The 26,576-nt window shown below is 48.8% G+C and overlaps 1 protein-coding gene across 2 annotated transcripts; it reads left to right on the forward strand.

The window, feature by feature from the left end:
- Nucleotides 1-519: 519 nt before the first annotated feature.
- Nucleotides 520-25,752, forward strand: LOC123448499 (arabinosyltransferase XEG113). Of its 2 annotated transcripts, none has more exons than XR_006631805.1 (10): nucleotides 520-1,367; nucleotides 3,278-3,534; nucleotides 3,709-3,844; nucleotides 15,330-15,424; nucleotides 15,529-15,582; nucleotides 15,738-15,851; nucleotides 24,183-24,281; nucleotides 24,372-24,491; nucleotides 25,025-25,157; nucleotides 25,246-25,258. XR_006631805.1 is itself a non-coding variant. In XM_045125412.1 (10 exons), the coding sequence occupies exons 1-10, from the start codon at nucleotides 644-646 to the stop codon at nucleotides 25,414-25,416; spliced, it is 1,857 nt and encodes a 618-aa protein (XP_044981347.1). In that variant the 5' UTR covers nucleotides 526-643; the 3' UTR covers nucleotides 25,417-25,752. The 2 variants fall into 2 exon arrangements, 1 of the variants encoding a protein (XP_044981347.1); XM_045125412.1 differs by having other exon boundaries at nucleotides 526-1,367; nucleotides 25,071-25,157; nucleotides 25,246-25,752.
- The last annotated feature ends 824 nt before the right edge of the window (nucleotides 25,753-26,576 follow it).

Here is a 26,576-nt window from a genome sequence, read left to right on the forward strand (position 1 = left end):
AAAAACATCAATGTTTCATGCCTCAATTTTTTTTTTGATTTTGTTTACTATATTTGCGGATTTTACCGTTCATCCGGAAATATGTGAGCTCGACCTCACATACCCCATGTCCATATGTGCATCTCATCATTAGTCCGTGCAACGCACGAACAGTCAACTACTCTCTCCGTTTTTAAATATAAGTCTTTTAGGCCATGTTCGATTAATCCCTTCATCACAGGGATTGAAGGGGATTGGGGAGGTTTGAGGAGGATTTTGACTTACAAGGGATTTAATCCCTTTCAATCCCTGGCAAACCTAATCCCTTTCAATCCCTGGCAAACCTTTTCAAACCCTGACTAACCAAACAAGCCTTTAGAAGATTTACTAAATGATTATATATGAAATAAAATAAACTAATCTATACTCTAATGTATGTCTATGTACATTTGGAATGGAATGAACTAACGGAGGGAGTAGTTTGTCTAGAGGCGAGGGCCGAATATCGGCGTAGAAAACACCTATACCGTCCAGTGGGCCGAACAGACGTCCCTCCACGGCTGCCCCACGCGATAGAGATGACTGGAGCACCCGTCCCCATCGCTAGTTGACCCCCTCTGCTCCGGCGACCCCGATCCCCCGCCCTCCTCCCCCGAGCGGCGAAATGGCGCCGTGCTGCCCTGCCGAATCTACCAAGCCGGTCTTCATCGGGATCTTCGGCGCCATCGTCGGCGGCTTCGCTGTCTCCGCCGTCTTCTTCCTACTTTCTTTCTCCTCTATCACCGCCCCCGCGCTCCCCTTCCCGGTCGTCACTACCACCACCACCACCACCAACCTCTCTGCTCTATCCAACACCGCCCAGTTGGAGACCATGTACAACCGCCCTATCTGGAAACCCCCGGCTCGGGGGTTGCGGATGCCTTCGCCGCGCGCGTTCTGCCTCACCCGCGACATGGTGCGCGCCCGCGCCCGCGATGGGGTCATCGTCATAACCTTTGGCAACTACGCCTTCATGGACTTTATCCTCACCTGGGTGCACCACCTCACTGGCCTCGGGGTAGACAATCTCCTTGTGGGCGCCATGGACACCAAGCTACTCCGGGAACTCTACCTCACGGGCGTGCCCGTCTTCGACATGGGCAGCAGGATGGTCACGGAGGACGTTGGCTGGGGGTCCCCCACCTTCCACAAGATGGGCAGGGAGAAGGTGCTGCTCATCAACGAGCTCCTGCCCTTCGGGTACGAACTGCTCATGTGCGACACGGACATGGTGTGGCTCAAGAACCCGTTGCCCTATCTCGCCCGCTACCCCAGTGCGGATCTCCTCACCTCCAGCGACCAGGTCGTACCCACAGTCACCGACGACAGCCTGGAGAACTGGAGGGAAGGTAATCTACCCGCACACTGACATGTTGCAGTTACATATTTAAGAATCAATGTCGTGAAGAGACACTGGTTTTTGATTTTCATCTGATGATAAGTTGATAGCAATCTGTCAAAGATGTTGCATCCCAACCCGTGAGTACTATCAAAACTGAGCATTACCGAGAAGTGTTTCCTTGCCCTTTTCAGACTGTTAAATTAAATGATGTAAAACTATACTCCTTGCCAAATATGTGGGATCTATCATCTCTCCTGTTACCCCCCGCCCTTGAAATTCAAACGAATTTAGTTCAACTACGATACCAAGAGCATATCTAACCTATCCCCTAAAAATAATGGAGTGTCCGGTGGAGTAAACCCTTAGTGGAGTATATTTTCTCGACTAAGTTTTGGCCAGACCTAGCAGATCCCCTATATTTAACGGAGTAATTTTTTGTTTTTTCTAAACTTTGCAATTCTAGTATAAATTGCAACTACATATTAGCACGCATATAGAAACTAAACATAAATTTGAATGTTCAACCAAATCACGAATATAGTTTACAAACCGAATTATTCAAATTTAAACACGCCGAATGGTCCAAATGTAGCAAATAGCATGTGATAGAACAACTAGAACTTACTAAGACGTTGCCAGTGATGCTCAACAAGACCTTGTTGGAGCTGAGCATGAACTTGAAGGCTCTCGATCTTGCGATGCTCCTCAAGGAATGCCAGGATCCTGTTCGTATCATACTCTGGCTCAACCGGAGTCCCGTTGGTGCCGGTTAGAGAAGTAAAACATGATTTTTACTCCTCTAACCAGTTATAAGGGATCGGTTATAAATGGCCTAATATTTCAGTTTTTGCAATCCAAACATTTGATTAAACAAGATTTTCTCGGTGAAAGAAAGGAATAACTCACTTAGCTAACTCATTGGAAAATATCGGCTAATACCTTTTCACATTATATTGCCCTAGTTCGTGTAATACCATTGCTGAAGATATTCGCGCCAGCCAACATATATCATCAAATCCTCAGAGAACCAGGACACAAATTACAATAGCACTCTCATTACAGGGTTTCTCATATAATTATGGAAATCTGCTGCAATTCACCTTAATAAGATTACAGTACCTTTTTTGGGTTTAGCATCCAGTTACCATCAATTTGTTTCAGTTTGGCATGAGGTATCTTGATATATCCGAATTATAAAAAGTTTGATTCTTGTAACTTTGGCCCCGTTTGATAACAAAGTATTTTCTAAGTATTCTCAGAATACTACAGTTTTTTTATAATACTGTAGTTTTTTTTACAAAGGGTTGTTTGCCTGCCTCTAAAAACTGTGATTTTGATACTGTAGTTTTTGACAAACCGCAATATTTTCTCTGCATAAAAAAAAGAACCCCATACCTCTTTTTTAAAAACTGAGCTCGCTGAAAAAAGAGAGCCCCTCGTTCATAGCTTATCAACACTCTTCATGTCCATGATCATTTTATTAGGATCTTCTGCTTGGTGATTTAGTTAGCCCGCTTTCGCTTATTGCTTCAAATTATAGCCAACCACAAAAACTTTTTGAAGAAGTTGTCGCCGTCCGGATAGTCAGCTACGAAATGTGTCTTCTACTCCGTATGCATGGCCGTTCTTGGTGCATGGCCGAATAGTTGCATAAAATCTCTAGCTAACTAGGAAACCACGTGTATTTGCAGTTGCTAATGGTTTTAGCCAGCTAATTTTGAGTCACTGAAAACGGCACAGCCAAACAGGTTGTCTGTATTATCAATACTACAAAATATTTTGTTATGTCAAAACCGTGGTATTTCATACCTGCAGGCTAATTTATTGTAGTTTTCTGATACTTAAGTTTTTGGGATACTTTGCTATTAAACACAGCCGATATACTTCATTGCTATTTGTCCGTGTCCTTATCCACAGTAACTGGCGCATATAATATTGGTATTTTCCATTGGCGACCTACTGAACCTGCTAAAAGGCTGGCAAAAGAATGGAAAGACCTTGTCATATCTGATGATAAGATATGGGACCAGAATGCTTTTAATGATCTCATACACAAAGTTTTTGGACAACCTGTTCAAGGAGAAGATGAACTTGTCTACTCATATGATGGAAAATTGAAGCTTGGAGTCCTACCAGCAAGTATATTCTGCAGCGGCCATACCTACTTTGTGCAGGTAGGAGCATTTCTTGTTTGAGGTTGGTGACTAAGAATCATTTTTTTGTTAGTTTCATTTATTATGTTCTTTGCATTCTTGGGTATTACTCTTTTGTTCCACCATTTTGTACATAGAACTCATAGTGCTATTATTGATATCTAACTGCTCTGCATACTCTTGTTTAATTGACAGGGCATGCATCAGCAGCTTCGGCTAGAACCATATGCCGTGCACACCACTTTCCAGTATGCAGGTACTGAAGGAAAGCGCCATAGATTACGGGAGGCAATGCTTTTCTTGGATCAACCATCTTATTATGACTCACCAGGTTTGTTCACTGTCTATCCCACCATAAATATTACAATAGTCGATCTTCAGGAATAAAGTTCAGGCTAGCAGTTCTTGGTGGTGTCTGGTGTGTCCTAGTGTTCGTATGCTTCTTCTGTACAGATCGTTCGTACAAGTTCATCTTCTCCTTGAACAAGGATGGTCTGAAATCTGCTTAGCAATAGGCATTATCTTTAGTTTGCTTGCATGTCAAGTTAGTTAATTATTTCCAAGATAATGATTGTTTTAGTTGGCATATTAAGTTGAATTTGTATCAGCCGGCCCGGCCCGGCCCTATGTATGAACGGACCTAGGCCTACTACATATGGGCATCAAAGATTCAATAAAGAAGAAAAGATGAGGCTTGCCTCTAGTTATCCCCAAACCACAACCTCACCGCGCCTACATCGCACAAGGATCTGCACGGATATGCCCTCCGGAGGCTGGGCCGTGACAAGTTCATATCAGACCAGTCGTTCCTAGTTATTAGGCCACACGCTTGTAGGAACATGGGATCAGTGCTGTCAGCTGCCCGAGATGATGTGGAGGGCATTGTCAGCAGCAAGATTGCCGGCCTTGTTGACCAAGTTACTGCCTTGTCTACCGACACTCTTGTGCTCAAGACCGATCTCCACAAGCTGATGGAAGACGTGACCAAATTGTGCCAAACAGAAGGTGGTCCGAGCGCGACGAAGGCGAGTGAGCTGCTGACTTGTGACAACAAGCGGTACAACATTGATGGGAAAGGGCTAGGCAATCCACATATACATTTCAACACCCCCAAGAAGTCAACACGTGAATAGACTCAGAGGTATGGTTCAAGAGGCCTATACGTGGACACAGAGGGGGCGACGACAATTTTTGGATAAATTGCGAAAGCCCGGACTTGAACTCAAGACCTTAGGCCCTGATACCATGTTAAGCTTCATGCACTAGCCAACACAACCAAAAGTCTGAACTGGTAGAAAGGGCTAGGCAATCCACATATATACTTCAACATATGCTTGGCAAGGTTCTCCCAAGTTCCAGAAGCTGAAAATTTTGACGTTCGATGGGTCAGAAGATGCGTTCCCATGGCTAACCTGCTTGGAGCATTTTTTGAAGGGAAAGGCACACCTGAGCGGGGCAAGGCGTGGCTGGCCTCATATCAGTTGGCTAGTCATGCGACGTTGTGGTACCACAACTACAATTCTCCCACAACGCCCTGTCCTGGTCAGTGTTCATTGAACGCGTCACCCACTGTTTTGGATCTAAAATCCGAAATACCTAGATTGGCACATTCAAGAACTTGCAGCAGACTGACACGGTAGATGAGTATGAAAGAAAATTTCTCACTCTCATGTAGGTGTGAAGGACTCGCTGAGCAGCACAAGGTGGAGTTGTTCATGGCTGGTCTCCACAAGCCCCTCCAGATGGGCATGTGGGTGAAATACCCGGCCACCTTTTAGATGATGCCATGGACTAAGCGCAAGCTTATGATGAATGGGAGAGCCTAGAGGAAGGCCCTACGAATGGACGTCTGGCCGAAATTCCGGGCCACCTTGGAGGATGCCATGGACTACACCCACGGTAATGAAGAACAAGAGAGCCCAGAGGAAGGTGATGCTCCCCAACAGACCAAAGGGGTTCACGGGTTGGCCCTCGGTGCCGGCGCTCGCTGCACCTCCTCGACCACCACACGCACCAACAAACGAGGCAACAGGTCCAACCCAAGGGAAAAGGCCGTTTAAACGGCTTACACCGTGGCGATGGATGACCATTGCACTCAAGGACTGTGGTACAATTGTTAAGGTAAATTCTTTCTAGGATGTTGTTGCAAAACTTTGTTTTCTCTTGTCGTTGACATGCCTGATGAATTAGAGGAGGAAGCTGAAACAATGCCCCGCGAAGGTGTCCACGCCCTTACTGCGATTAAGTCCCTTCAGGGGGCAATCCCCAACACGTGGCAAGCAAACATGACTGTAGTTGTGGCTAATGGAGACCGCGTCATCAGCTGGGTCATGTGTCGGCATCTAAACATTACAACTAGTGAAGAACTGTTCGTCATCGACTGCTACACCCTCGCTGATGTAGGGGATGGATCAAGAGGAACAAAAGGAAACACAAGAACAAACATTTAAAGACAAGACCAAATCACGCATGTGGTCTCCACAAATCCACACAATACACATAAGATCCGTAAACAACTAGATGAACAAGTAGCTAGGTTAAGTTCTTCCCAAATCCACTAGGGAGTTGAGGTCTTGATAGCGTAGTCTTCTCAAAATCTACAAGAGGAAGAGGAGGTCTTGAATCCAAGTGGGATCTTCTCCAAAGGAGGCCGTAAACTCCAAAGGAGTGATACATGAGCAAAGACCTCTCTAATTTGGTCTATCATGCTTTACTAATCCTAACAAATGAGAGAAGTACGAAATATTAGGTGGTTGTAGCAGGCAAGGCCCGTGCGCACGGCGGTCTCGTGGGCACGGTACAAGCATGGGGTGCACGCGGTCTAGGAGCCCTGTGGGCACGGGGTGTCCAGAGTGTTTCTGCATGCCCCGTGCGCACATGGTCTGGGGCCTGTGGGCACAGGGTGTCCAGGGAGCTAATATTCTCCTCCAACTGTTGGGCATCGTCTTCCGTGCGTTCTTCTTGCTCCTCTTCATGGACTTAGTGTTCCTTCCTCGCTCCTTCCTGATGTTCATCAATGTACCTAATGCCACATAGGGCCTCTTTGTGAGGCGGTAGCCAAGTCTCATCTAAATGCATATGGAGCTCGAAGAGGAATGAGTTCACCTCACTTTCAATGAAACATGCGTGAGCTCTTGTCAAAGGTCCACTTGAAGGTGTTGGTGTTGGATCCATGGTGATGTCCATGGGGTGCTTCAAGCCGCCCCCCCCCCCCTTGGGGAAGATCCACTCTTGGATAAAAAACGACATCACCATGGTATGGGGCTAAGTCGGAGACGTTGAGCATGTCACTCATGTAGTACTTGTCGATCTTATAGGCGTTGTTGTTTGTCCTTTGTAACACTTTGAAGGGGGCCATCGGCTCAGGGTAGAAGCTTGGACTTCCATTGTCCCGGGTAACGGTTTTTTCGAAGGTGTAGCCACACAATATCTCTGGGGTGCGACACCATGGGCTTTTTCTTGGTGGTGATCTTGGATCTATGCTTTTTCACTTGATGCATGATGGTGTTCTCTTCATGCTACTTCATGAAGTTTGCTCGAGCACTTGCGTCCATATTGGTGCGCTCTCGTAGTGGAAGCGGAAGGATGTCCAATAGCGACAAAAGATTTAAGCCATAGACAACCTCAAAAGGGGACTTCATTGTCATCGAGTGTCTTGTGCGGTTGTAGGTGAACTCGGCAATGGGCAAACACTCTTCCCATTCCTTGACTTTCTTCTTGATGAGTACTCAAAGTAGGGTAGATAGCGTGCAGTTGATCACCGCCATTTGGCCATCGGTTTGAGGATGATATGCCGAAGAGAACAAGAGCTTGATTCCACTTGGCGTAGAGGGTCTTCCAAAAGTAACTCAAGAACTTGACAATGCCGTCGGAGACGATTGTCTTTGGCACTCTAGGTAAATGCAAGATGTCTCCGTTCTAGAGGTGTTAAACTTGCCGTTGTATCTCTTTGGTGTCCTCAGGGTTGACACGGTATGAAGGTCAATTCGGTAGGGGTGTGCCGGGGATGAGGTTGATGCAGTGTTCGATCCCTTGTAGAGGAGGTAGTCTTGGTGGTAGCTCAGAGGGAAACACACCCTTGAATTCCTGCAACAAATTTGACAAAGCACTAGGAAGATGTTGTGGGTTGTTAATCATAATGACCCCATCTTTGTACAGGAGTACAAACTGAAGAACATGTGATGGGCGCTCACTCACTTCTCACAAGTCTTTCTTTTTGGCTAAGAGAACTACATCATTTTAACCACTCCTCATGGAGGTACTCATTTTTGGCTTGTTTCACCCACTTTATGGTGGCTCTCTCGCTCACTAGACTCTCCAAGATGGTTCGGAGATTGGTGTTTGCTGGCGATGACTTGACTTGGGGTCATAGATCGAAGTACATACTTCTTGCCCTTCCACTTGAAGCTATAATGGTTTGTGCGTCCATTATGCATTACTCCACGGTCATATTGCCGTGGACGTCCAAATAGAAGATGAGATGTGGGCATGAGAACTACATCACATTCCAATGTGTCTTCATAGGCGCCGATCTTGGAAGATACTCCCACTGTGTGCTCCACTTATATGCTGTCGGAGTCGCTCAACCATTGAACCTTCTATATGGGCGCGGACGCTTCTTCTTGATAGATGCAATTTGGAACGAAGCTCTTCACTAACCAAATTATGGCAACTTCCTCTATCGATTATCACTTTGATTGATCTTCCTCGTATGCCTGTTTTGGTTTGGAAGATATGGCATTGTTGGTCATCTTCGTTTTGTTGAAGTGTCAAAATCTTTGAGACAGCAAGAGCTGGGCTGGAATCATTGTCACAAAAGACTTGACCATCTTTCGTATCATTTACTTGGCGGTTCATAGCCACATGATCCAGTGATTCTTATTCATGTTCGCTTGTAGAGTCGTACCCACCATCTGCGTTGACGTTCATTGTTCTTCTTGTAGGACACTCAAATGTTTTGTGGCGACTTTGAGTAAGAGCCCTTGCATGTGAAGCATTATATGCGACTTGTTTTGTCAGTGGAGCCTGTTGGAGTAGTTGTAGTTGATGAAGTGCAAGGATTGAAGTAGCTTGCTGTAGTAGGTGGACGACTTGAGTTAGTCGCCGGTGGCCTTGAATTTGGTGTCGCACCACTAGTGGGTGTACCTCGAGCGTATGTTGCCGCACTTGGAGAAGCTTGAGTATTGTTGGCACCAAAGTTTCTTGAAGGATTGGTGAAGAACTTGAAGTACTTGATATCATCTTGCACTTGTCGTTCCGCCTTTGATGCTTGATGCACAAGCTCGAGAAGGTTGGAGTATGGTTAAAAGTACACATTATTCTTTATTGGATAGTTGAGACCATTGAGGTATCTTTCCATAGTTTGCTCCTGGTCTTCCTTCACATTGGCCCATATCATTGCAATATCGATTTCCTTGTAGTATTCTTCTATGGACCTTGTGCGTTGCTTGAGATCTTGCAATTTATTGAAGAGATCCAGGATGCAATGTGTAGGCATAAATCTTGCCACTTTGTGTTTGTCATTGACTCATTGTCAATGATATTTTTTTCCGAGAAAACGCAAGAGATTTTGTGTTTCATCGCATTGAAAAGATTGGTTACAACCCTCCTAGGAGAGCGAGTTCAGGAAGGGACATGAAAATAAATTTAATGTACATCCCAGGTGGTTGGCAAGATGACTCTGAGGCCGCGGGCACCAGCGCGTGCCCATTGTTCGGCTTCGTCCTTGATCTTAGGGACCAGGACATGGACGAGGGGCTGGGCACCGTCGAAAATGCACTCGTTGCGCATCTTCCAAATCATCCACGACGCGAGGAGGGCAATGGAGGCAAGACCTTTCTGCATCGTTGTAGGTGTGCCTTGCTTGGCGCGCAACCACCAGTCCATGAGCGTGCCTTCATCGCTTGGTCCTGCAGTGGTCATTTTGAGCCAGGCAAGAATTTCATGCCAAGTCTGCTTGGCGAAAGGGCATTCCAGGAGTAGGTGGCGCATCGTCTCGGGAGCTTGGTCGCATAGTGGGCATCGGGCCTGGTGCTGGAGGCCCCGCCTAGCGAGGCGATCAGCGGTCCAACACCTATCCAGGTTAGCTAACCAGTGGAAAATTTGTACGCACGGCGGTGCCCAGCTCTTCCAAATGAGCTTCCAGGCGAAGTAGGTAGTGGAGCCCTGAAATGTGGCGAGGTAGCAGGAGCGGGCCGTATAGGTGCCAGAGGTCGTCCATTTCCACACCAGCTTGTCAGGAGCATCGAAGAGGGGGAAACGTTCGATTTGTTAGAATAAACCTTGCAAGTTCAATTAGGGATAGGTGCAGTTTTCTTCAGTCTTCGTCAGTTTCGTCAGTAGCGAGATTAGCTCGAGTATTTCAACAGATTAGTCCGAGTCCTGCGCCACTCTGATTCGTTCGTGGGATGGCACGAATGTTGTGGATCGTAGTGGCGCATAGTCAGGAGGCCACAAGCCCCATTTCCTTCGCTGTAACTCAATAAATACAGAGAGAGATAGAAACCAGAAAACTTCGGCAAGTTTGCGCAGGCAAAACCTCGTCTTGCACATCGGTTCGTTGCTAGATCGTCGTCCCTAACTCCGACAATTGACATCAGAACCCTGTTTTGACCTTGGGAATGGCGGGTCCAGACGATTCCGGTGGTAGCAAGTCGCCGCCAACTCCGCGGGCACGGGCCTCCGATGGCAACGAGCTTGCCATGGTTGAGAGGTCCATGGCGCGGATGGTTCGTGACACCGGCAGCGCGGCGTGGCCGCTGCTGACGAGGACCAACTACATCGACTGGGCCGTCCTCATGCAGGTCATGATGGAAGGGCGACACTTGTGAGACGCCGTGCAGACGGGCACGTCGGCGGAGCACAGCGACGATCGGCTCGTGCTCGAAGCGATCTTGCGCGGGGTGCCGCCGGAGATGGCACCCACCCTCGCCGGCAAGGCCATGGCGAAGGAAGCGTGGGACGCCGTCAAGACGATGCGCCTCGGAGTGGCGCGCGTCCGCGAGGCAAAACTCGCGACCCTCTCCAGGCAGTACAACGACATCCGCTTCGCCGACGGCGAGACAGTTAATGATTTCGCCATGAGGATCTCCAACATGGTGGCCCAGATGGCACAGCTCGGTGAGACCGTGCCTGAGAAGCAGATCGTCCGCAAATTCCTCTCCTAAAAGGTACTCCCAGATCGCCTTGTCGATTGAAACTCTGGATGATTTGGACACGCTCTCGGTGGAGGAGCTCACTGGGCGGCTCAAAGCCGCCGAGGAGAGGTACGAGCTCGAACAGACCGAGGTTGGTGTCAGGCGCCTCCTTCTCACGGAGGAGGAATGGCAGACCCGGCTCAAGAACCGCGGCGACTCCAACAGTGACGCGCCACGAGGAGGACGCGGTCGTGGCCGTGAACGCGGACGTGGTCACGGTGGTGGGCGCGGCGCGGGCAAGAACAAGCAGCCTACTACAGACGGCGACAAGTGCAGATACTGCGGTATCGCCGGCCATTGGGCTCGGGACTGTCGCAAGAAGAAGAGGGAGGAGGGAAACCAGGCGAACCTCGCATAGGCAGAGGCGGCCGACGACGAGGACCCAACCTTCCTTATGGCGCAGGTGTGCACGATCACCGACGATGGCGACATCGCCGATGACTACGTCGACCTCGTCGAGGAACACGCCGAGGTCTACCTCGGACGCACGGAGGAGTACGACTCCAATTGTATCTTGACACGGGCGCCTCCAACCACATGTCGGGCAGCGCGGCCTGCTTCAACGAGCTCGACCGACGCGTCGCCGACACCGTGAAGTTTGGGGATGGCTCGGTTGTGGTCATTTGCGGACGCGGGTCCGTGCTCGTCACCGACTGCAACGGAGGGCACCGCGTGCTCACCGGCGTCTACTTCATCCCTTGCTTGCAGAGCAGCATCGTCAGCGTCGGGCAGCTCAACGAGAGTGGATGCAAGTCCGTGATCGCGGGCGGTGTGTTCACTCTCAGTGATCGCCGCGGACAGGTGTTCGCGCGCGCTTCGCGAGCACGCAACCTCCTCTACCCCTACGACATGCAGCTGGCTCGGTCGGTGTGCCTGGCCGTGCGCACCATCACCGACGAGGCGTGGCGTTGGCACGCTAGGTATGGACACATGAACTTAACTCACTGCAGATGCTGGCTCGGCAGGACATGGTGCGCGGCCTGCCCGCGATCGTTCATGTCGATCAAGTGTGCGACAGTTGCCTAGCTGGCAAGGAGCGCCGTGTGCCGTTCGCAGACACGACGAACTACCGGGCCGAGCACGTCCTCGAGCTGGTCCATGGCGATCTCTGCGGGCCCATAACCCCGACGACTCCCTCAGGCCGGCGCTACTTTCTGCTCCTGGTGGACGTTCTCTCCAGGTACATGTGTCTCACACTGCTGAGCAGCAAGGATGAGGCGCCGGACGCGATCCGCCGCTTCCAGAAGCGCGTCGAGGTCGAGACCGGGCGCAAGGTGCGTGCACTCCGCACTGACCGCGGCGGCGAATTCACCTCCATCGAGTTCAGTGAGTACTGCACCGACCGCGGAGTTCAACGTCAGCTCACGACGCCATACTCACCCCAACAGAACGGGGTGGTCGAGCGCCGCAACCAGACGGTGGTGGCCATGGCGCGGAGCATGATGAACGCGATGACGATGCCCGACAAGTTCTGGGGCGAGGTGGTGACCACGACGTCTTCATTCTCAACCATGCGCCGACGAAGAGCGTGCGCGGCATGACCTCGTATGAGGTATGTCACGGCGCGCGGCCTGCGGTGCACTTCCTCCGCACCTTTGGATGCGTGGCACACGTGAAGAATGTGCGGCCGCACCTGAAGAAGCTCGACGACAGGTCGACGCCGATGGTCTTCATCGGCTACGAGGAAGGTGGCAAGGCGTACCGCGCCTTCGACCCAGTTGGTGGGCGCGTCCACGTGAGACGCGACACACTGGAACTGGGACGCCGAGGACCGCGCAGCGGGCGCCAACGCTTTCACTGTTGACTACGAGGTGTGCTGCATCCCTGCAATGGCAGGGAGGATCGTCCCCAACACACCGCTGCGCCAGCCCTCTGTTACAGTCGGAGCGTCGTCCGAACCAGAGAGCCCGGCCGTGGCGGCGGCTGGGGGCGCAGCAGATGCAGCAGCGGCAGCATCCCCAACACAACACGAGGGCGTTTGATGCTCGCACTCGCCGCACAGGAGGGCTGGGACGTCCATCACATGGACATGAGGTCGGTATTCCTCAACGGGGAGCTTACAGAAGAGGTGTACGTCCGGTAGCCGCCGGGTTTCGTCGTCGCCACAGAAGAGCACAAGGTACTGCACCTCAAGAAGGCGTTGTACGGCCTACGTCAAGCTCCACGCGCCTGGAACGCCAAGCTCGATGCCACGCTCGATGCTTTGGGTTTCACCAGAAGCAGCTCGGAGCACGCAGTCTACATCCGCCGCGGGCTTCTGGTGGGCGTGTACGTGGATGACCTCCTCATCACCGGGCTGAACGACGACGACATCCGCAACTTCAAGGGGGAGATGATGGCCAAATTCTACATGAGCGATCTCGGCCTGCTCACCTACTACCTCGGCATCGAGGTTCACCAGAGCGTGCACGGGATCACGCTCGGCCAGGCTGCATACGCACGCAAGATTCTGGAGAAGGCCGACATGCTGGAATGCAACCCCTGCCACGCGCCTATGGAGCCCAGGCTCAAACTGAGCAAGGACAGCCAGGCTCCTCCGACGGACGCCAGTGACTACAGAAGCCTCGTCGGCAGCTTCAGGTATCTGGTTCAAATTCGACCGGACATTTCCTTTGCCGTCGGGTATGTGAGCAGGTTCATGGAAGCATCAACGATGGAGCACCTCACGGCGGTCAAGCACATCCTGCGCTACGTCTTGGGCACGATCGACTACGGCTGCAGCTACCGGAAGAGTGGCAGCACAGTTCTGTCCGGGTTCAGTGACAGTGACATGGGAGGCGACCCGGACACACGCAAGAGCACCACCGGCCTCCTCTGGTACCTTGGTGACAGCCCAGTTTCTTGGCAGTCACAGGTGCTCTCATCTTGTGAAGCAGAGTACATGGCCGCCACGGCGGCGGCATGCTACGGGGTATGGCTGACTCGTCTACTGAAGGACCTGACGGGAAGAGAAGCTGATGCGCCCACACTGAAGATGGACAACAAGCCTGCAATCGCTCTCGCCAAAAACCCTGTCCACCATGATCGCAGCAAGCATATAGACCTGCGGCTCCATTTCATCAGGAACTGTGTGGAGGAGAAGAAGATCACGGGGGACTACATCAGCACTGAACTTCAGCTCGCGGATATTCTGACAAAGCCATTGGGCAGAGTCAAGTTTCAGGAGCTGAGGAGCAAGCTTGGAATCACCAAAATAAGGTAGGAACTGCAAGGCTTAGGAGGACATTGTTAGAATAAACCTTGCAAGTTCAGTTAGTTTAGTTAGGGATAGCTGCAGTTTTCTTCAGTCTTCGTCAGTTTTGTCAGTAGCGAGATTAGCTCGAGTATTTCAACAGATTAGTCCTAGTCCCGCGCCACTCTGATTCGTTCGTGGGATGGCACGAATATTGTGGATCGTAGTGGCGCATAGTCAGGAGGCCACGAGCCCCATTTCCTTCGCTGTAACTCAATAAATACAGAGAGATAGAAACCAGAAAACCGCGGCAAGTTTGCGCAGGCAAAACCTCGTCTTCCACATCGGTTCGTTGCTAGATCGTCGTCCCTAACTCCGATACGATTGTCTGCCAGACTCGAATGTATTGGCTTGCCAGACTCGAATGTATTGGCCAATTTCGTTGATGCCTACGGTCCCTTGAATGTCGCCTGCCCAGCTGTGGCCCTGTAGTCCTTCGGCGACGGTCCGGATCTTGGTCGACGCTTGGGAATGCAGCTATAAAGGTTAGGGGCGATCTCAGAGATTGACTGCCCATTGATCCAGCGGTCCTCCCAAAAAAGCGCTGTGGAGCCGCTCCCAATGATCATCGTGGTGGAGGCGAAGATGAGCGCTTTTTTCTCGATCGAGAATTGCAGGTCTAGGCCATGCCAAGCCCGGTCATGGTCGGTGAGCGAGAACCAAAGCCATCGAAGCCGCAGCGCAAGGCCAGTGTGCTCGAGGTCTTGGACTCCTATACCGCCAAAGGAGGCGGGGCGGCAAATGCGACGCCAGTTGACATGGCAGTGAGCACTGTTGGCGGCTGCGCGCCCAGCCCAAAGAAAGCCAAGCTGGATCTTGGGCTGATCTTTTTTGACATGTTCGTGCAGTGTTGCAACTTTTACAGCAGCACGAGCTCTTGCTCAAATAGTCCAAGTGCTCAAATAGTCCAAGTGCACATTTGGCGCAACATCTGTTGCATACCTGGGCCACGTCATGTCAGCCGACAATGTTGCGATGGATTGTAGCAAGGTGCAAGCGGTGGTGGACTAGCCAATACCCAAGTCGGTGCGGGCACTCCGCGGCTTCCTTGGCTTTGCGGGGTACTACAGGATATTCATCCAAAACTTGGGCAACATCGCGACACCCCTCAAAAAGCTCCTCAAGGACGGCTATTGCTGGTCCGTGGAGGCTGACATTGCTTTTTAAGCCCTCAAGACGACATTGTCTACAAGACCAGTTTTGCACATGCCGGACTTCAGCCGTGACTTCATTGTTGATATTGATTAGTCAGGCTCCGGTTTGGGGCTATCCTGTATAATGTCCCCGTTGCACTTCATTGGATGGTGTATTTCCCACTGCGTAGATAATATTATTTTACCCCATTCCAATTTTATCATGCCCATATATTATGTGGTCTCATGTTGCAGGAGGTTTCCTATCATTTAGGCCTAATATTCCCAAACGAATGCTATTAGACGGCGCCCATACCATTGAATCTCATTTTGCGTTGGTCAATTACCAGGTATCTTCTGCCATATCTATATTTCACTAATTCGATGGGTGCACTTCTATGGTTAAAAGTTGTGTGTTTACTATCTGAGGAGTCACTTGCTTGAAACTCTTCAGATGAAGCAAATAAGAACGGCATTGGCTATGGCTTCCTTGTTAAAGCGGACCCTGGTCAGTGAAGTTTCCTTTTGATACTACGCAGGTTTGATTGAACAAACCGAATAGTTCAGGGGTTATAGTGTGAACCTTTTATAGCATTATCTTGTTTGTTGAGCTCTGTGCAAGCATGTGAATCATCCTTTTCTGACCACTTTTGGTACTTTTAGGTAATGCCTCCATTATGGTGCAGGCTTGATAGGATGTGGTTTGGGCATCCTGGAGTTATGGAAGGTACAATGACTAGACAACCTTTTCTCTGTCCAATGGATCATGTATTTGAGGTAATTACTCGAGGAACGAAAATCATTTCTCATGATTTTATTTAACTTGTATGTATTCTGTCAGGAAGGCACCTATTGCCCTTTATCATTTTGTATGCTCTATTTAACTACCCTTATGTAACTAGTTGCTGTAAGAGTTACAGTTTCAGACAGCTTGTCATAAATAGGTTCCCTTTATCATTTTGTATGCTCTATTTAACTACCCTTATGTAACTAGTTGCTGTAAGAGTTACAGTTTCAGACAGCTTGTCATAAATAGGTTCATCTGTTGGTCAACTGAATTGGAGTAATTAAAAGAGTAAAAGTATATAGTTTTAAGTGAAATTGTATCATGCGATGACATGACAGTTCGGTATAGATGACGTAGAAGGGCGCTCAAAAAAAGTATTTGCCCAAAATGACCTTGATTATCCTTCACACTTTGCCGCAAACAAAATTGTACGACTATCAGGCAAGAATATAACAGCTTTCACGGTAGCTTCTCAATTGGCTTCTACTTTTCATTTTAATAATACATTAGTTTGTGTCTTCACACTACAGAATTTCGCACCATTTTTCGTTGAACCCAATCCAAGGATACTATTTTAATCTTTCAATCAGTCATCTGTGAGGGTCTATCAATGTAAAAAGCCTTTGATTATTATGACTACAAATGTGGAAGTGCAACATATTCTTTGGAGGCATGCTAAATATTGTTGAACAGAGAAAGTGTAGATAGAACATAATGCTTTCAAAACCAGTTGGCAATAGAGTGAAATAAAGTTGGCCGTACTTCACATGATAGCCATGCTTGTGAGTTGGCAATAAACAAGTGCAGTGAGCACTAAAGGATGTCTAAAGTGGTTTGTAACAGTTGATATATCTGGGGACATGTCTCTTCAGTTTGAACTTTGGAGAAGAAATATTCATACGCTAGCCTTGCTTGTGAGTTGAATTAGAACAACCCTAGCAGATTCCCTATATTCAGAGCCTTTAAAACAAAGCGCCCTTCAATTTTTTATTAAGGCTGTCATGCAATCGTGCAAACTCAGACACCCTAAAAAATACAGCCTTTATATTGCTTCTGCCATGCCGGACCCATTTGTCACTGGGACTGGTTTTTCCCCCTTTGTAACCTCCGTTCTGCCATTGAATCTGCACATTGTAAACTCCTGCACACGGTCCTGCAGGCGTCCCCTCTGGGTGAGCAGCTCCTTGAGCGCGGTGGTGAGGGCTGAACAAATCCTGGCCTGCACGAGCTCCTTGACACTCCCAGCATCGCAGCCCAAGCACGCAGACCATGATGTCCTGTCCCTCCTCGAGAAGGCCGAGCAAGGGTGATATGTTGTCCTTCGATGATGAGCTTCCTGCCCTGCCCGTGAAAACCTAGAACAGCCCACCGTGAACTCTGGCCTCCATTTACGCCAGCCAGCCTCCGCACACCGTCTCCGGTCAGCTTCCCCGGGGAGGTGCCTTGGTGGTGCTGTCCCAACTGCTATCCTCTGGTAGCGCCTATGCGCTCAACACCGTCTTATCCCGTCTGGTGCCCCCTGTCACCATCCCGCCGCTCTGTTCCAGCGTGTACTACTGCCAAAGCGACCTCCCTCGCAACTTCGCCGCCATGCAGCCTGCAGAGCCACCGCCACACCGTTGGTTCCTTATCAAGTCTGGCTCTTCCTCGCGCGATGGGGCATGTCAGGGGGCCGCTGAAGATGTACCATATTGTGTGGTCGCGGCGGTGGGGCAAGTGGGTTGGAGAGAGCCGGCTCCCCTAGAACTGGGTGTGCGTGTGGCTTGGCACCTGCCACTTGCCGGAGATGGCCGCCCATGCCTATGACCGCTGCGCCTACATGCTTCATGGCGAGTACGCGCCCCTTAGCTTCCTTGTCGTCTTGGATGGTGGCGGCGCTTGCTGCCCTAACGGCCTTTGCAGGATCCCGGATGGCAAGATCCAGGCCATCTGCGTGGCTCGATCCAAGGCATCTGTGTGGCTCGCAAGCACGCACGAGATGGATGTCCGAGCTCTCAAGCAGCCCCATGCCGCATCGTCTTTGAGAGTGCCTCAACATCCGAGATGTCTCCATAGATGGCACCACGTCATCTGGGACGTCTTCAATAGTACCGAGATGTCTCGAGATCTTTGGGGATAGTATTTGGGGGCGATAATGGGGGAGGGGGACGAGATGAGAATTGGTGGGAGAGGTTTGGAGTCGAGGATGTGTGGGCCTAGGCGCCGGTGTACGCACGGACGTTGGGCATCTCCACACGCTGTGGTCAAGTTGGCCATGACGAAGTGGAACCCACAACAAGATTTTTGCCCTTCTCGAAACTATCCGCTTTGAGCATCGTCGGGGGGCACTCGAATGTTTGCCGGCGATACTGCCCCTAAAATTTAAGTAAATTACACACCCTGCCATTCATAAGTGAAAAAAAACTTTCCATTAATTGCTTCTTTGATTTTTTTGTCTGTCATTGAAACTGCCCCTAAAATTGAAGTAAATTACGCATCAAGGATCAAGTCCAACCTCGATCCAAGCACGTGTCTTACATCCGCATGCGCGTCGGTTGGTCTACAAATATTCAAATACGTGTGTATATGCATGAATTATGAATATTTGAAACTTGATTTGAAAACCATGATTTTATTATCCCGTTGCAACACACGGGCCCTTTTTGTTGGCTTTCGGACCCTCAAAATTCTCCCGGAGCTTCCCGTACGTGCAACTAGCAAGCAAGCTAGCAGGCAGCTGGATGGATCCTATAGCTAGTTTGTGTTCATGGACGTCCTTGCTTCGGCTGACTACGAACGAATCGATCGACTCGACGGAACCTTTGCGTAGCGAGACAAATAAACGAAGCAAAACTGGTATTTGGTAGTGCGTACAGCTTGCGCCGTTTTCTTATTTTGGCTTGCTATATAAAGGGAGACAACGTCGCCGAGTCGGCAACTAACACAACGCGACCCAGGCTCGTTTGCAACTCGTACAAGACACTGGTTTGGACTCAAACTCGGACATGTACGTAACGTTGTAGGACACTTTGATCTAGCTACCTAATCTTACCATAGACTACAACTAGGTTAATTACTACATTCACCTCCTTAACCTGGTTGTTTTGTCTTTATTGCTTGCACTCTGACGTTCTTCCTCATCTCGATGTACTTCTGTTGACCAAGGGACTTGGTGAAAATATCGGCAAGCTGGTCCTTCGTATTCACGTGCTGAACCTCGATCATTCCTTCTTCAATGCACCCCCAGATGTGGTGCAACCGGGTATCTATGTGCTTGCTCCTTTCGTGATGAACCGGATTTTTGCACAATGGGATTGCGGCTTGGTTGTCGATCTTTAATGACACCTTCTGCACCTCCCGCTTCGCAAGAATAGCTAGGAGTCTTCTCAGCCACACTGCTTGACAAGCCGCCGTGCTTGCCGCTATGTATTCTGCCTCGCATGAAGACAGTGCCACCACCTTTTGCTTCTGAGAATTCCAGCTAATCGAATTCAGACCAAGGTAGAAAACCATGCCCGTTGTGCTCTTTCGGTCATCAACATCACCTGCCATGTCGCTATCTGAATATCCACGATGGACCAATCATTCCTTTCCCTTTCTGTACGTGCAACCAAGATTAATTGTGCTTTTCACATAGCGCAGGATTTGCTTGACCGCGCTCATGTGTTCGGTTGTCGGATTCTTCATGAAACGACTCACGATCCCGACTGAATAAGCCAAGTCAGGTCGGCTATGCACCAAGTATCTTAGGCTGCCCACAACGCTTCAATGCATTGTGGTGTCCACCGGCGGATTTGAGCTACGCTTGCTCAACTTGTGACGTTGGTCCATTGGAACTTGTGTCTCGTAGCAATCTGACATGCCACACTTGTCCAATAACTTGACTGCGTAAGCCAATTGACATAGGGAAATCTCTCCGGAGCTTTTGCTTCACTTCGATGCCCAAGTAATAGTTGAGTAATCCCAGATCACTCATGCTAAACTTGTTCTTCATTTGTGCCTTGAAACGTTCAATTTCTTGTACGCTATCTCCGGTGATAATCAGATCGTCGACATAAACTCCAACTAGCAGGTTTGAGCCTTTGGAGTTTTTTGTATAGACTGCGTGCTTGAGGGGGACATCTTTTGAACCCGAGCGAGACCAAACTTCGGTCTAACTTTGAGTTCCAAGCTCTTGGCGCTTGCTTCAACCCGTAAAGTGCCTTCTCGAGCTTGTGAACTTAACGTATCTCCGCCTTTCTTCTGGTAGCCGAGGGGTTGTTCCACGTACACTTCTTCTGTGAGATCACCGTTGAGGAAAGCGGATTTAACATCCATATGATGAACCTTCCAATCCTCTTGTGTTGCCAAAGCTAGGAGCACTCTCATCGTCTCGAGTCGAGCAACCGGTGCAAACACCTCATCATAGTCAACTCCTTGACGTTGTACGTAGCCCTTTGCAACGAGTCTTGCCTTGTACTTCACAATGGCACCCTCCGTGTCCTTCTTTAACTTGTAAACCCACTTCAAACCTACCGCCTTTTGGTTCGGACGTCAGGTTACCAAAGTCCACGTGCCATTGCTCTCAATCGCCTTCATCTCCTCATCCATGGCGTGCGTCCAACTAGGACTTTTGCTCGCCTCTACGAAGTTCGCCGGCTCCTCAACTCTGAGCAGACATAGTCCGGAGTACTCGAGCGTAACTGGCTTTGTGTACTTGTAGACTTTCTTGAGGGTCTTGTAGCGACGAGGCCCCGAGGAGTCCGTTGTGGCTTGCGAAGGAGGCGACACAAATTGTGTCGGTGTTGATGCACTTGAGGAAGATGGCTGAGTCCCGGGCGTGTCATCGACATCCGCGTCGTCGGCGTAGTCGTCGTGACCGTGACCATCATCTTGATTGTCGTCGTCACTATGCGCCTCGTTGTCGATGTTGTCGTCGAGATCTCCGCCTGTGCCTTGTGCGTCATTGTCGCTATCTCCTTGCGACCTATGCACGTCGTCTTCGGTGTGGGCACCATGATGATCACTACCATGGTGGTCCCCTTGGTTGGGCGTCTTGCCAACCACCTGGACGTCCTCTCCTGCATCATCGTCAGTTGGAAATTCAACTGTGAATATGTTACTGTTTGGAGCATCGTCGGCTGCGGCGCTCCAATTCCACGCTTGGTTTTCTTCAAACTCAACGTCGCGAGAAATCCGTAGACGCTTGCTTTGTGGCGTAGAAGCGGTATGCCTTGGTGCCGGAACTCCTCTCGTATCCGATGAACACCATCTTGGTGCTACGATCGGCAAGCTTTGAAGGATGCGGCTCCGTCGTCTTCACATGTGCCATGCACCCGAACGTCCGTATATGAGACACATTCGGCTTACGTCCGTAAATTGCTTCATAGAGAGTCTTGCCTATCACCGCCTTCGTTGGAGCCCGGTTGAGAAGACAGACCGCCGTCAAGACAGCTTCTCCCGAGAAAGTCTCTGGCAGGTTCTTGCTCTTGAGTAAACTCGTTGCCATGTCAACGACGGTTCGATTGCGCCTTTCAACGACCCCGTTCTGCTGCGGCGTGTAAGGTGCCGTGAGGAACCTTTTTATGCCAATCTTCTTGCAGTAGTCGTTGAACTCATTCGACATAAACTCTCCGCCGCGATCTGTCCGTAGAGCGCGAACCTTCAACTTGTGTTCCATCTCCGTTGCAGCCTTCAGCTTCTTGAACGCTTCAAACGCCTCATCTTTAGATCGTAGGAGAATGACCCACATATATCTCGAGTAGTCATCTACCACAAGGAAGAAGTACTTCTTTCCTGCGTGAGTTGCTGGGTTGATATGGCCACATAGATCACCATGGAGCAGTTCGAGTGCATCACTTGCACGATAGGGTAGACTGAGCAGGGAACGGCCTGCGGTGCTGTTTTCCAACCAAGCACCCGTCACATACTCGATCAACATGGTCGATAAATGGCAGCCCGGATACCATCTCCATCTTTGACATCTTCAAGGCATAGAAGTTAACGTGTCCAAATCTAACATGCCATAACCACGAATTATCATCATTCTCGGCGAGCCAACACTCCGGTTGAGGATATAGAGCTTGTTTCGTGTGCGATTAACACGAGCTAGCACGTTTCGGAGGTTGTCGAAGATCGTCATCACTCCGTTCTTGATATCCACCTTGCATCCATTCTCGTCAAGCTTCCCAATAGAGATGATGTTGTTGCGAAGTCGTGGGATGTAGTACACTCCGGTGAGTATGCAATGTTCGCCTGTGAGACCCTCAAAGAGGACAGATCCTTGCCCGCAAATCTTCACAGCTGAACCATCACCGAACTTAACCGAGCCTTCAACATCGTATTCCAGCTCGAGGAATTTCTCCTTGCACCCCTTCATGTGGTTACTGGCACCCGTGTCGAGATACCACAACACGTTTTGATCACCGGATAACTTCGGTGTCACTTTCTTCTCATGAAGTAGCACCTTTTGGCTTGGTTTCACAACCATCGTTTCAGCGAGATCACAAGCTTCGGCCATCAGAAGACCTGGGCCTTCGCCTTCCTGCTTTGCCAAATTTGCCTTGATCTCCCGCTTGTTAGGCTTCGGACAATCCTTCGCAAAGTGACCCATCTCGTTGCAGTTATAACACTTGGCCTCGGACAAGTCCAAGTTCCGTGGCTTCCGCTCTTTAGGTTGGTCCGCCTTACCACGACCTTGTGGTTTGCCTTTTCTGGTTTATCCGTTGCGCTTCGTGTTGCTTGAGCCTTTGCCATGGTCACGCCTTCCTTTGCTACTTGAGGCCTCCCAATCTGCGTGCGAGTACATGAGTTGGTCACTACCTCCTCCTTTGCCTTTTCGACAACCACGAGCATTCTCTTCCCATGTCCGCAGGCGTCCGATCGCCTCTGTTATGGTCATGTCATCGATGTCGTAAAGCAGCTCGAGCGTGCAGATGATGTACGTGAATTTGTCAGTTACCGAATTGAAAAATTTCTCCACAATCTCGGTCTCCTCGAGCTTTGCACCAAGCACGTGGATCTCTCCCACCAAAGTAGTAAGACGCATGGCGTAGTCGTTCACCGATTCAGTTTCCTCCATCTGCAACTTGTGAAATTGGCGCTTTAGCACTTGTGCCCGAGCCTTGGTGTCGCGATCTTCTCCGATCCTCATCTCCTTGAGTGCATTCCATGCCTCTGTTGCCGTGTCGAACTCCGCCAATGTCATCAACACGGAATCCAGCACAAACTTGGCTATGGCGGCCATGGCACCTTCGTCGCGCTCTTGGTCGACGTCGTCGTCCGTGATGGCCTCCCACACTCGAAGGGATCGGAGAATAATCTTCATCTTCACCGCCCACACGCCTTAGTTGGCGTTGGTGAGCATTGGGTACTGGATGGGGATGTTGCGATGCGCCTGGACGTTGGCGCCGCTCGTTCCCCCACCACTCATTGCTGACTTGCCGTCCTTCTTCACCTTGCCGCCGCTCTTGTTCACCTTGGAACCACCGTTGCCGGACTTGACCGACTCAATGTCGCTGTCCGTCATCGTAGATCGTCGAGGCTCTGATACCAATTGTTGGCTTTTGGACCCTCAAAATCTTGTCGAAGCTTCACATACGTGCAACTAGCAAGCAAGCTAGCAGGCAGCTGGATGGATCCTATAGCTAGTTTGCGTTGATGGACGTCCTTGCTTCGCTGACTACGAACGAATCGATCGACTCGACGGAACCTTTGCGTAGCGAAACAAATAAACGAAGCGAAACTGGTATTTGGTGGTGCGTACAGCTTGTGCCGTTTTCTTATTTTGGCTTGCTATATGAAGGGATACAACATCGCCACGTCCAACGCGTTACCGAGTCGGCAACCAACACGACGCGACCCAGGCTCGTTTACAACTCGTACAAGACACTGGTTTGGACTCAAACTCGGACATGCATGTAACGTTGTAGGACACTTTGATCTAGCTACCTAATCTTACCATAGACTACAACAGCAACAACAACCAAGCCTTTCAGTCCCAAACAAGTTGGGGTAGGCTAGAGTTGAAACCCATAAGATCTCGAAGCCAAGTCATGGCTCTGGAACGTGGATAGCTAATTTCCACGCACCCCTGTCCATAGACTACAACTAGGTTAATTACTACACTTTTGCTAGTGAAACTAATTTGGTGTGGTAGATGTTAATACAGACTTGGTCAAACTTCAGTAAGTTTGAGTTTCGACAAACCTAGAACTTATATTAATTCGGAACAGAGGGAGTATCTAACTTATTTTTGTACATCAACCATTAAGCAACATTTTCTTACTGGTATCTAACTTATTTTTGTACATCAACCATGAAGCAATAGTTTCCTACTTGAGCTCAGTGATTTACATGTATAGGTACATGTTATGCTGAAGGATTTGCCTGAAGAGGAATTTGGGCCACGTATTGATTTCAGAGAATATACATTTCTTGAGAATCCATCATTGCCTAAACAGGTAACATTGTGCTGTATGCAGGCATTTCACCTTTATCCGGAAACAAGATGGCTTGTCCCCTAATAGTTTCTGTTTGGAGTATTGATTTAGGTGAAAGACTCATTTCTTGAGGTGCGGCTCTGCAATGAGCATAGCACCAGATGCTCCACAGCCAATGGAACCAATAAACACAGAGCCCTTCTATTGCCAAGGAATAGCACTGAACAAATGGTAAATTATGAGGAACCTACTGTAGTGTCTGGTTTCAGTTCAGCGCAACACATCATTCACTTGGCCACACTTGTCACATTGTAAAATGTCCCTTGTGTTTCCTTTAATCTTGTTTGATTTAGTTCATGAAGAACTATGTTGCTCCCAAATTTCAACTCCTTTACGAATTGTTATTTTCCTTTCTAGGAGAGTTATGCAGTATGTATACATATGCATAGATAAGTCGTCTAAAATAATAACCTTGTCAGAAAAAAAAGTCGTCTAAAATAATATGAAAAACAAGGAAAGAGCGAATGTAAAATTGAAGCAAATGAACTAATGTATTTCATGCTAACTCGCGATTACTGCTATAATTTCAAGGTGTGCTGATATGGATTTTTAGTTTCACTATCAGCCCATCAGTGAGGAAAGTGGCATACATATTTTTGGAAAGAAGTAAATATAAAGGTGTACAGAGATTGATACACCTAACAACATTTCTGTAGATACAAATTGGAAGTCCTAACATATATAATGAATAAAATCTATTGCAGGGTTTGATTAAGAGCTTTTTGCTGAAGGACCCCCTTTTTTTCGCAGCTTTTGGATGTCTTTTCATCGTATAAGAATATCAAGATCATACATTTCTCGTCTATGGTTGATGCCTTCAGAGGTTTCGCTGATGCGGTAAGTTGCTGATCATTTACCTCAGTTTTGATTTAATTTTTGAATGAAAGCTTGCACTTCTAAATATTATTTAATTACGAAAAAACAGGCTGTGGAGACGCAGTTTCGGAATCGTGTGAAGAGGTATACAGGCATATGGTGTTGTGTCGAGTTCCGTGAAATTGGGCACATATACTATGACATGTACTGGGATGATACACCAGGTTGGAAGCCACACCCCCCACAGAATAGGGAAGAGGACCATCCACCTTGGGCCTGACTTTTGAGGTCGGACAATTAGACCAACCATGAAAAGGGGTGCCATTTTGTGATGAAGGCAAGATAGGTCATGCACTACTGCAGGTTCATTTTTAATTCCAGAGCAGGCTGCTCCTATCCGTTGGGAAAAAAATTGCTTACTCGAGAAAACATTTGGTTGTCAGTTTTGTAGGCCTGTCTGTAGATTAGTTCACTTCTGTCCAGCCCTTGACATGTACTCATACTTAATATCACACATGTCCAGATAAGTTTTGTTGATATAGCGTGAGGCAACATTTTAGGGAATGATTTTACTAAAAAAGCGTGGCTTCATGTTATAGCCCTTGCAGGCTTTTTATACTGCCGATAACTAGTTGGCTATGTTTTCCTTGTTCCCACATTTTGGATGCGCTCTGAGACGTCGATCATTCATCTAACTGCACACAGTTGAAGATTACCGGGGAACTCTCTTTGTCATCCATCATCCATGGAACGGCTGTCCTTCATTCCCGGGTCACTGTTCTTTGTCTGATACTACTAAGTTTGTTTTGCTTTTCAACCACTATATGTGTGTAAGGGCTATAAAGCTCCCATCTCTCCATAGAGGGCATGTGATTCGTAATCGGATTGTAACTATAGCTGCCGGTGGCAAGCTGTACCTACTTTCCCCTTTCTCAAGCTAAAAACCCTAGAACTCGATCCACAATTTGCGTGTAGTCGTTTGCGTATATGTTAGCTATGATTGGCCTATATTGTCATAGTTCTCGTTATATTGCCATAATTCTCCTTTGCAAAACGATAGCTCAATAACCTGCAATTGTACATATCACTGCTTTATAGTCAACCAGCATATAAATAGACTCGCTCAGGTCTCAAGTCTAGTTAAAGAAACCGAACTGGACCGGCGGCCGGACCCAAAAAAACCAAAACCGGCAGCCTCATCGGGTTTTTAAGCAAATAAGACCGTTCTGCAATTGGACCCAAGAAAATCGGCCGAACCGGGTTTATTCGATCTCAGATTGTGTCAGCAATACGCGAGGCCTACCCACGGCCCTATAACCAACTCGGCTATGCTACTTTATTATATATTACATGGAAATAATTTTATTTGATCATTGTTTCACACAATATTAGCACATATATTACTGAAATTTATTATTTTTTGCTTAAAAAACCGACAAT

The sequence above is a fragment of the Hordeum vulgare genome, chromosome 4H (assembly GCF_904849725.1).
Source record: "Hordeum vulgare subsp. vulgare chromosome 4H, MorexV3_pseudomolecules_assembly, whole genome shotgun sequence".
In the NCBI taxonomy this organism is placed as follows: Eukaryota; Viridiplantae; Streptophyta; class Magnoliopsida; order Poales; family Poaceae; genus Hordeum; species Hordeum vulgare.

What these genes read in the sequence shown, in the direction of transcription:
- LOC123448499 (XM_045125412.1), top strand. Translation starts at nt 644, where the DNA reads ATGGCGCCGTGCTGCCCTGCCGAATCTACCAAGCCGGTCTTCATCGGG. An exon ending in ATCTTATTATGACTCACCAG is followed by an intron (nt 3,845 to 15,329) that starts GTTTGTTCACTG and finishes CTCATGTTGCAG; the next exon opens with GAGGTTTCCTATCATTTAGG. An exon ending in ATCCATCATTGCCTAAACAG is followed by an intron (nt 24,282 to 24,371) that starts GTAACATTGTGC and finishes GTATTGATTTAG; the next exon opens with GTGAAAGACTCATTTCTTGA.